The sequence below is a fragment of the Nelusetta ayraudi genome, unplaced genomic scaffold (assembly GCF_046127955.1).
Source record: "Nelusetta ayraudi isolate G7.1 ecotype Tasmania unplaced genomic scaffold, CSIRO-AGI_Nayr_v1 ptg000019l, whole genome shotgun sequence".
Taxonomy (NCBI): Eukaryota; Metazoa; Chordata; class Actinopteri; order Tetraodontiformes; family Monacanthidae; genus Nelusetta; species Nelusetta ayraudi.
In genome coordinates, this window is record NW_027466069.1 from 3,147,800 (window position 1) to 3,158,556 (window position 10,757).

General features: G+C 50.0%; 1 protein-coding gene across 1 annotated transcript; it reads left to right on the top strand.

The window, feature by feature from the left end:
* The first annotated feature begins 546 nt into the window (after positions 1 to 546).
* Positions 547 to 9,760, top strand: rnd1b (Rho family GTPase 1b). The gene is made up of 5 exons (XM_076026400.1): positions 547 to 870; positions 1,465 to 1,552; positions 8,174 to 8,283; positions 8,403 to 8,537; positions 8,680 to 9,760. Exons 1-5 carry the CDS (start codon positions 751 to 753, stop codon positions 8,923 to 8,925), a joined length of 699 nt encoding a protein of 232 aa, XP_075882515.1. The 5' UTR covers positions 547 to 750; the 3' UTR covers positions 8,926 to 9,760.
* The last annotated feature ends 997 nt before the right edge of the window (positions 9,761 to 10,757 follow it).

A 10,757-nucleotide genomic window follows, 5' to 3' on the forward strand; every position in this document is an offset into this window, starting at 1 on the left:
CCTCCTGCAGAGGCAGAGGTGACTAATTAGCCCGCTGTGGATTGGTCCCATCGTGGTCCCAAGCCAGTGGTGCCTCATTGATCCAGTCAGTCAGTCAATTTGCAGTCGCGCCAGACAACCAGGTAACCCATCAGACGATATTGAGCGGCTGCATCCTGCTGTAAAGCAGAGAATTTCAATATATATGCATTCAATTACAGAGGGGAGGTGTGCAAGGCGTGCTGATGATGGGAACAGTGAGCCTGATTGGCAGGATATCAGTGCCAATATTGGGCAGAATTAAAAAAAAAAAAAAAAAAAAAAAAAAACTGTCTTGATTTAATATCAAATCAAATCAAAACAAGCGCCCCTGAGTAAAAAAGAGTAAATAAATGAAAAATAAAAAAAAACAAGCTCCATCAGCCCCGACAAAACAACTTGTTCCCACCGCCCGAGAACATCGCAGGGTGCAGCGCGAGGATGTCAGAGAGCTGGAGGGAAAGCCGAGCTCCCATTGGCTGCGGCTCGCCTGTATAAAGAGCCGCAGTGGCAAATTCAATCAGATCAGCAGAGCGCATCCTGCAGGAGAAACACGCCGGCGAAGCGCACTGGGACAATTTCCCTTCATTTCCTTCCTTCCTTCCCCGCCACGCAGCTGAGCCCGTTTTCTGGATTTTTCTTTCTTCTTTTCTTTTTTTTTTAAAGGGAGATCGGAGTAACGCGAAGAATTTAGGAAAAGAAGAAGAAGAAGAAAAAAAAAAAGATTCCATCATGAAGGAAAGAAGAAACACGCAGCCGCTGGTGGTGAGGTGTAAACTCGTGCTCGTGGGAGACGTTCAATGCGGAAAAACGGCGATGTTGCAAGTGCTGGCCAAGGACTGTTACCCGGAGGTAAGGCGTCAATCACAATACAAATATTTATTTTATTTTTTATTTTTTTAAAGGAGAAGAAGAAAAAAAACCAAGGAATGCGGCGGACGAGCTCGGGAGCTTGTTGTATAATTTGTCGCCAGTCGGAGTGTGTGCGTGTCTGTGCGCGTGTTGAGGAGGAAGTCGGTGCGCATGTTGCAGAGAGGTGTCATGCGCATTTTCCCCAAAACTGCGCCTGTGTACAAGAACTTAGTGTTCCGTTTTCAATAAAACCGCAATTTTATGGCAGAAATCATTGAAACTGACACACACAGACAAACTGTATGTATACATATATATTGATGTGTATTATTAGCTCTTGAGATACAGATAAAGGAGCCCTGCCGGATCCACTGATGATACTGATGTCTGTGTTGTGCACAGCTGCAGTGATTTATCAGGAATCGCTGAAACCTTTACCGCCTGCGCTCATTAGCCGCGCACTCGTTTATTTTTCACCTCCACCTGTGGCACCTCCACACTAACGACACCTTTTTTTTTTTCCCCTTTTCTTTTTTTTCCGCTGGCTAACGACTCCCCTCCCTCCTCGCCCCCCCCACCCCCCCACCCCCTCAGACCTACGTGCCCACGGTGTTTGAGAACTACACGGCCTGCCTGGAGCTGGAGGAGCAGCGAGTGGAGCTCAGCCTGTGGGACACCTCAGGTACCTTCAGCACCTCTTCCTCCTTCAGCCCCCACCCCTCCTCCTCCTCCTCCTCCTCAATGCCGCTTCCCTTGTCTTTTTATTTCCTTCTCCCCCTGTCTGTCGCATGCAGTGGTGTGTGTGTGTGTGTGTGTGTGTGTGTGTGTGTGTGTGTGTGTGTGTGTGTGTGTGTGTGTGTGTGTGTGTGTGTGTGTCTATGCTCCTCGAATGCAATAATTCGCCGCAGCTGCAGGAGAAAGAAGATTCATCTCCTTCCTAGGTGGCTTTTCTGTGGGGAACCGCCATCAGCCGCTCCTAATGCGGTCGGTGTGCGAGCTTGAGGTTTTTTGGGGTTTTTTTTTTTTTTTTTTTTTGCTTCTGGCTTCAACGACAACAACAAAAAAATCAGGAAAAACTGCAGGGCCTTTGTTCAAATCTGGGCAAATTCCAGCGGAATTCCTCCGTCGAGGCTGCGAGGCCCTCTGGAAAACTGAGATTATTCCAGTCCACTTGTTGTTTGTGCATCATATGTTCATTTAGACCAAAGCGTGAAAAAGAGGGTCAATGTGTCAGCGCAGAGCCCCTCCCCCGCCCCCGCCACCCCACTCCTCCTCCACCCGGCGCTGACCTGGATGCCGCCAGCACGCGTCTGCGGCACCTGTGTGATTCGCCGTCACGCTCGCCCGCCGCGCTAAGCCTCCGCACGCCCCCGTGACCAAAACATCCGCAGCCTCACTGGGTCAGCGCGGCGGCTGAACAAGTCAGCCTGTGTGTGCGTGTGCGCGCGGCTGTGCGAGTGTGTGCCTGTTTTGTTCGGCGAAAAAGCGTGTCTGCGTACAACAAATCCTTTATGTAACAGACCCAGTTGTGTGAGATGATGCAGTCTTTACTCTGCACCCCTCCCTCCTCGCCCCCCCCACCCCCCGCTCCCCCTCCTCTCCCAGATTGAAGGAGCAACAGGAGGAGGAGGAGGAGGGAGAGAGAGAGAAAAAAAAAGTGAGTGTAATTCTCTCCCCAGACCAAATCCTGCAGTTTAATCTCAGACTGTGGACTCTGGCCTGGGCTCTGGCCAGCAGGATCCGGTCCTGGTGCTCGGCCAGACGGCCAGATAGACGTTTTAGCAGCGGGCAGGCAGGAAGCTTTTTTTTTTTTTTTTTTTTTTTTAGAGCAGACGGACGAACAGGAAGGAGGAGGTCGCTCAGTAACTCTAATGACCTGCATTCGCCTCCATATGCCGCTGCGGGGTCAGCCACTCCAGCAGCGTGGTGCAGGGGATTAAGACTGTGAATAGGAGCAGTGGGCCACCCTGTCTGACCCACAGCGCCTGCAATTCTTCTCCCCTTTCTTTCTTTTTTCTCTCTATCTTTCCTCCTTCCTTTCTTCCTTTCTTCATCCATCATCTCTGTTTACAGTTTTTCTTCGTTCTTTGCCCCACCTTTCACTGCCGCGTCTCCTGCGTTCCCCTCAGATGACCCTTTTGCTGAATCCTTTTTTTTTTATCTCCTTTTTCATCCGGAATTGCACCCAATTAACCGTGGGCTAATTTGCATTTTGAGGAACAATGACAGCACTTGGGCACGGCGTCAACGCGTGGCAGCAGACACACACACACACACAGGCACGCGCAGCTTTTTGGACATTAAACTAAACATAGTTTTCTCTATTTCTTCCGGACGGCAGTGAGTTTTTGCAACGTCCCTGAGAGGCGGCCGATTCTTTGTTGGCTTCTTCTTCTACTTCCCCCCCCGCCCCCCCCCCGACTGTAAAACCTCCCTAATTGCACAGCGCCGCAGCAGCCTGGCTACCCTGCGAGGTTCCCCCTCATTATCCCGACTCCCAGTCATTGATCGCACTGACCTCATCACCGGCTCTACGTGGCAGGCAGCTCCTTCTTAGGGCAGCGTCATGGATTTACTGACCGAAATCAATCCACCGGTTTTAATCAGGCCCGGTCGGCGCAAACAGCTCGGCAACGGCTGTAACTCAGGCCACAGTGAATAATGGGTCCATTTATGCTGCTTGTGCGAGCGAAGCTTGTCTAAGACTGAGCGGTCTTATTAGAGGATTCTGTCATATATGGTGTGGTCATGCTTTGGTATTCATAAAAAAAAAATCAATTGCATCGAAAAAAAAAAAAAAAGAGGCGTCATTGATAGACGGGAGTCATCGTAACAGCTAATTGACGCTTAAACCCCATTTTCACTTTGGCAGACAAGCATTTGCGTTTGAATTTAGTCTTTCAATAACAGTCTCAGATGTATTTTTTTTTTGGCGAGAGAAAGTGACTGGAAGATTCCCAGTCCTTCTGCCGGGTAGCATTTCCTTATGTGAAAACACAAAGGAGAAATTTGTTAGCTTGCGTTATGACACATGATACGAAGCCAAGCAGGAAGTGACTCCATCAATTCGACACCAATCTGCCAACTTCAAATTTGTACGATTGTGATGTCGTCGACTTGCGTCGTTCGCCGGATGTTCATTTGCAGAAAATAAACAAATCTCAGTCATAATGAGCTAAACTCTGTGAATGGCTCCCACATTTCCCATTTTGCTGCGTCTTGAACGGTTCCTGTTCTTGAACCAGTCGCAGTAAATTTCCGGACTAGGAGAGCGGGTGGAAGAATTTTAGTCATTGTGGTGAAATCGTGGCTCCAGTCTCCAATGACTTTCAAGGCTGCTTTGACAAAACACCTTTAGCGCTCATTCTTTTTTTTTTTTTTTTTTAAGCTAAAGCCAGAGGGAAGAAGGACACGCTGGAATTTCTTTTCTTTATATAACCGAGCGCCGTTTGACTTGACCTCAGGACGTGTGAGCGGGATCAGTCCTGACAGCGTCAAGTTACAAAGTAAAAGCTTGTTAGCGGCACAGACGCGGTGATGCTCAGGAACAAAGAGCCCTCCACCACCACCACCACCACCTCCCCCTCCACCCAGCAGGGGGCTTCGACGGTGATTCTGACCGACTCTGGCATGTGAAACCAGGGAGCGACTGATGCGACGTGCGCGTGTGTGTGCGTGTTTGTTCTGGCTGAGGCGCCGAGTTATCAGCTGCAGCAACGCAGCCGAGTGGGCGGAGACGGCCGCCGCCGCCGCTCTCATCCCCAAATTTGTGAGTCATCCCATCGGCGGATCATTAATCTGTCTGACCTCTTGCATCCTTACAGGAGGGGAGTTGCACTAATGATGGAGCTGGGGTTCTGTCACTCACTTGATGAAGCACACAGGCGCAAAACAGAGCGAGAGTGGCAGGGAGAGAAAAAAAAATAACACTTCATGGAGGAGGAGAAGAAGAAGAAGAAGAAGAAGAAGAAGAAGAAGAAGAAGACCCTCCCCCACCTGTGCCTGCTCTGGCCCAGTTTCGACACTTTTTCGCTCAGGGCGACCACACCATGGAGACGGATGGAGCTGCACTCCGCTGCCGCCGCCGCCGCAGGAATTTGCTCCATTCTTTCTTTCCCTCTGCCGTTCAGCAGCTAGTCAACCTCTCACTCCACGTTTCATGCCTCAGAAACCCTCCATCTGTTGTGAGAGGCATGCTCTCGAGAAAAAAAATACATATATATATATATATATATATATATATATGTGTGTGTGTGTATATGAAAACTGTTGGGTGGAGGAGGGGCTTTGCAGGGGAAGAAAGAGAAATATTTCCAGCTCGCTCCGACTCTGCTGAGTTTGTTGCTCGGTGGGAGCAGCAGGAAGAGACGGGCACTCTGTGATATTAGACTGCGGGGGTGAGGGATTAATGGCAGGGGAGTGCTCTTTGTGATGTGACACTCCTGCCTCCTCTCCCCACCCCTACCCGTCCTCTCTCCTCCTGGCGGCTTTCTCTTATTCTCTCTCTCTCTGTCGTGACAATAAGACGCTGCCACTTCTTCCAGAATTTGGGAAACTGGGTCCTGGAGTGTCACCATAGTGCTTCCAAGTCGGCTCCCTGCGAAACCCAGCGGCGTGCCGCTCGGCTGCATCACTTTATATTTATTTTCCCTTTGAAGGCAGAATAATAATCATAAAAAAAAAGCTCCGGCCGACATCCGGAATCAAAGATAAAAATCGATTTGTGTGGAGGAGGTGTTGGTTGAGGGGGGGGTCCCCTTCATCTTTGCTCTCCTGTTGGCCGGGTAACTAATCTGTCAGCTTTAATTGTAAAGACTCTCGGACCCCCCCCCCGCCCCTCCTTGCAGCAGCTCCATCGATCGGTGCATTTAGATCAGTGGCCGTTTAATGCGGAATCACACCCAGTTTCCCGGCCGTGTGATGACCCCTGTGTGGGAGCTGGTGGAGATTTATGGATGGGCCTCGCCTCAGAAATACCTCACATTTGCCACTACTCTTTATCTCCCTCATAGACACACACACACACACACACACACACACACACACACACACACTCCTCCTTCCGCTGGGTGCTAATTGCTCTGATCTTAATGTGTGTCAATTTTCACACTCAGCAAATACAAAAAGTCGTCTGGCAGCTGAGCACGGCCTTTCTGTGTCAGCCCCGGGTGTAAATACTTTCGGGGCAAGTAATGTGATTACTTAAGAGTGAGACCCGCCTTGTGTAGATTATCAAGAGTAAAAGCCGACGTTTCGGCTTATTTAAAAAGTTTTTTTAACAAAAAAACCAAACATTTTCCCCGAGCAAACACCGGGTTCTCGCACCTCTTTGTTCCTGTGCCGAGATGTTTGCCGCGGCGCCCGACCCCGAGGAATTCCAGCACAGCTTGTCATTATTCTGCTCACACTGGCCGGCAGCTGGAAAATTCACTTTTACCCTTTGATAATGTGGAAAAAAAAAATCATTAAGTATTCATGAATCTGATCTGCATGCACGCACTGGCGTTGAGCCGCGCACGCAGCTCGCTGCGCTTCCCTCTGATGTGTCGTCGTCTCCTTTCGCCTTAAATCAATTAGGACGGTTGTGTAATATCTAAATGAGGGGATTATACGCGCTGCCTTTTTTTTTTTTGGTTATCTTGGAGCTCCTTTTGGGAGCTCTCAGAGTAAACATGTTAATCCCCGGCTGAGCTTCACTTCTTTCTGTTCCATCTGATCGCAGATTGGCTTCTCTGGTGGCAGCTGCTAAAAATTTTAAAGTGTGTCATTAGGTGGCTTGCAGAATGTGCGCGCGCCTGTGTTGTACGTGTGCGACGGATGTTACAGCAGCAGAGGAATGTCCCTAACAATGGGTGGGCGGGCAGCTGGCTGCATAAAATGATTGACTGGCAGTGGAGGGGCGGGGCTTTGCGCTGAGGTGGGCGGAACGGTTGATGTCGACGGTGGATTCCAAGGCTGTTGCTGTGGTAACAGAGGGGCTGGAGGTATTGCGTGGAGAGCGGAGGATTTTTTTTCTGTGTGTGGGGTTTTTTTTGTGTGTGGGGTGGTGGGGAGGTTTACTTAAGGATTCTGAGCATGAGTGGGAGCGTCTGCCTGCCTGCCTGCCTGCCTGCCTGCCTGCCTGGAGCTCTAGCATTGCGCTTGCGTAATCTACTGCAAGGAGAGATCAATGAGGATTTAGTGCTCGATTGTCATCTCCTCTCGCCCTCCCGAGATGGCAGCTGAGCGGAGGGTGTCGGTGCGGGGGGGACAAAAAGGAGCCGTTTGAGCGACGGCAGCCGCGCGAGGCTTTGGTGGGAGGGGAGCGGCTCTCTGATGGCGCGCAATCCTCGCGGTGCTGCCCCTGCCCCCCACTCCCCCCTCTCGGCAACGCTGATAGCAAGTATCAGGGGGGAATTGACTGTTGGATGATATTCATTTGAGAGAAAAAAATATAAAACCATCTGAGCCAATATTCTGCCCATACATTCTCTCTCTCTCTCTCTCTATCTATCTATCTATCTATCTATCTATCTATCTATCTATATATATATATATATAGACATACATACATACATACATACATACATTCTCTCTCTCTGTCTCCCTCTCTCTCTCTCTATATATATATATATATATACATATATACATACACATATATATATATATATGTATATATATATATAGCAGCCTTGCACATCAGTAACATGTACTGTGTATTTGCAGTGTTATACAACATTACCATGTTAGTCGGCAACCTGACAATCTTATTTTTTGAAGTTAATTTAAGACACTTGACGCTACTTTGGGTACATTTTACCACCCACACACACACACAAACACACACACACACACACATGGATGTGTTGTGGGCCCACAGTTGCTATTCTGCATATCTTGGTTGTGACCGGTGGTTGTTTGAGTTACTCCTGCCGTTTCTGCCCATTCTGACCTCTGACCCCTGACATCAACGAGGTGTTCTCCTCCACGGGTCTTTGGATGATATTTGCTCTCGCTGGAACCACCCTCTTTAAACCCTAGAGATGGTTGTGCATGAAAATCCCATCAATGTTCCCAGCGAGCAGCCGGTGGCCGACATCCATGGTCACCTCGTCCAAAGTCTCCCCAGTCCTCCCTGCACTTTCAAATCTGACGCACAGTTTGGACTTCACCACGTCTACATGCCTGAACGCACTGATTAACTATTTGTGGTGACAAGCAACTGAACAGTGTATTTGCACTGCGTTCCTGCCAGTGTAAAACATTCAAGGTCAGCTCCAATGGATTTAGATTTTTTTTTGTCTCCACATTCTGTCTCCTCAAGGTTCCCCGTACTACGACAACGTGAGGCCACTGTGCTACAGCGACTCGGACGCCGTCTTGCTGTGTTTTGACATCAGTCGCCCCGACACTGTGGACGGCAGCCTGAAGAAGGTGACAGCAATTTTTCTGGGAATTTTTTCTGCCGTGTCCTCTGTGTCCATGAAACTATGAGATGATGCAGTGAATTGTCTTTCACTTGCTCACTAAGGCCCCTTGTGTTTGTTCCACAGTGGAAAACCGAGATCCTGGACTTCTGTCCCAGCACACGGATCCTGCTGATTGGCTGCAAGACAGACCTGCGCACAGACGTGTGCACCCTGATGGAGCTGTCCAATCAGAAGCAAACGCCCATCGCTTACGAGCAGGTGAGTTACATCATCGCCGTCGTAGCCTAATGAGAACCACCCGCCACCGGGACTTCTCAAGCACTTCTGATCTAATGAGATGTCACTGACCCCATCCGTTGCTCCGCTCCAACCCTCCTCCCCTCCCCTCCTCCTTCTTCAGGGCTCGGCTCTGGCCAAGCAGCTGGGCGCCGAGGCCTACCTGGAGTGCTCGGCGTTCACCTCGGAGAAGAGCATCCACAGCGTGTTCCGCACCGCCGCCATGGCCTGCATCAACAAGCTGCAGCCGCTGGCCAAGAGCAGCCCCACCCGCCGCCTCTCCAAAAGGCTCCTGCACCTGCCCAGCAAGTCGGACCTGCTCACCTCCACCTTCAAGAAGGAGAAGGCCAAGAGCTGCTCGGTCATGTGAGTGGAGCTGGAGGCCACCATCACACCTACGACCCCCGTGCCCCTTGCCGTCTTTGGTCTCGGGGAAGGGGGGGTGGGCACGGTTTTATCAGGGCGTCCTGCTGAATCCTTTCCTCACCCCCCCGGCAACCAAACAGCCCCTCAGAAGAGGTGGACACCTCGCTGTCCACTTGCTCCTGAACCTTTGCGCACATCTGTCTTTTTTTTTTCTCTCTCTCTCTCTCTCTTCCTCCCACCCCGCCGTCTATCTCACCGCCTTTTCTCGAAAACGAGCCGAAGTTCTCCGGTTCTCCAGCGATCATCCCGTCCACCTGTAAAACAGTATGCAACTACAAACGGCGTTCACATCTGTCCGGTTGTACTATCTCTTAGCCGCCCCACATGTTGATTTTGTCCAAAAAACTGGAGAAAAACAACGTGCAACGTGTGATGTTTAACCTTTGATGACGTGATGTAAATGCCTTCTCGGACAAGTCGGTAGATATCTTTTTTTTTTCTTCTTCTAAGTGCAAAAACAATATATCTCGCATGAAGCTGTCAAGGAGTTATCCGAAATCCCGTACTTCCCTCTTAAGCCAGGCGTGTGAATAAAAGGAGAGCCGGCTGCTGCTGCTGCTGCTGTGTGCCCCCCCCCCGTGAAGAGCGCAGGGATGCGGCGGCGAGGAGGAAAGAGAGCGCGGCCTGTGAAGAGGAGAGCGCTCCTCACTATCCAGGCGTAGGTGAGAGCAGGCATGAGGGCTGTTGTGAGTCGCTGAACAGCCCGTCTAGACTCGTGGCGGGGCGGTGCTGCTCCGCAAAAAGTGAGCATAAGTGCCAGAGACTGAAGTGCGCAAAAACGAGGACCCACAGAAATGTGAAGGGGAGGTTTTGTTTTGGGCTTCCCGCCTCGCTTCGTGTCATGCCGGGAGTCCATTTTCACAAAAGCACTATTTTCGGTGATGGAACACAGCATAAATAGCATAAAATAACAATGAGGAGAAAAATATTGCGACTGGTGGGAGAAAAGGAAAAAAAAAACGAGGCTAAGCTGTAGTGGAGGGATTATTTAACAAGCTGTGGATGGACACTGATGACGGTCGAGGCGTCTTTGGGCAGATTGAACGTGGGTCGGGCCGCCTCGTGTGTAGTTTTTAAATGTTCTTTGCAAAAGATTTGTAGCATCGTATTAAGCTTTTCTTTTCAACTGTTCGAAAAACTAATGAATATGTATGCAGTTTTGGGGGGAGGGGAAAAACGTCTTTCATATCATGCTCCCAGCAGTCACTCAGAGTGTTTGACTCCTGTCCTGCAGATTCTTCTGAATTGCAACCAGAACGATGTAGCACTCCCGACCCGACCCGACTCGACTCTTCTACCGGAGCTCGAATCGTTGGCTTCATGGTTACGTGCGCGCACGGCATCGACCTTCGGCCGCTTCTAACCGTAAAGCTTTGACCGATTTAGGCGCTCGCGAGTCGGAGGTAAAATATGCAGCTTACAGATCGTCACCCGTAAAAGCGCCGCCGCTGTATAAAGAGGTTGCCGATTCGTGTTTTCCCTTTGTCGTTCTTCTTCTTCTTCTTCTTCTTCTTCTTCTTCTTCTTCTACGTAGCCACTGACCATAACCAGCGACGATGTCCTGCTATTATAATCAAAGGTTGTGAACCAGAGAGGAGGCGGAGGAGGAGAGTGGACTCTTCTGTCAGTGGCGTTTGGTTAGAACTTGCTTTGGCAAGTTGGCAGTGAGCTGTTTGAAAATTGGACTGGTCTAATCTTGAAAGCTCTGAAAAATCGCGTGGTGTAAAAGGGCTAGCGAGTGGACAAGGTGACATAATGCGGACGAAGAGTGGAGCA

What these genes read in the sequence shown, in the direction of transcription:
- rnd1b (XM_076026400.1), top strand. Translation starts at nt 751, where the DNA reads ATGAAGGAAAGAAGAAACACGCAGCCGCTGGTGGTGAGGTGTAAACTC. An exon ending in CAGCCTGTGGGACACCTCAG is followed by an intron (nt 1,553 to 8,173) that starts GTACCTTCAGCA and finishes TGTCTCCTCAAG; the next exon opens with GTTCCCCGTACTACGACAAC. An exon ending in TGGACGGCAGCCTGAAGAAG is followed by an intron (nt 8,284 to 8,402) that starts GTGACAGCAATT and finishes TTTGTTCCACAG; the next exon opens with TGGAAAACCGAGATCCTGGA.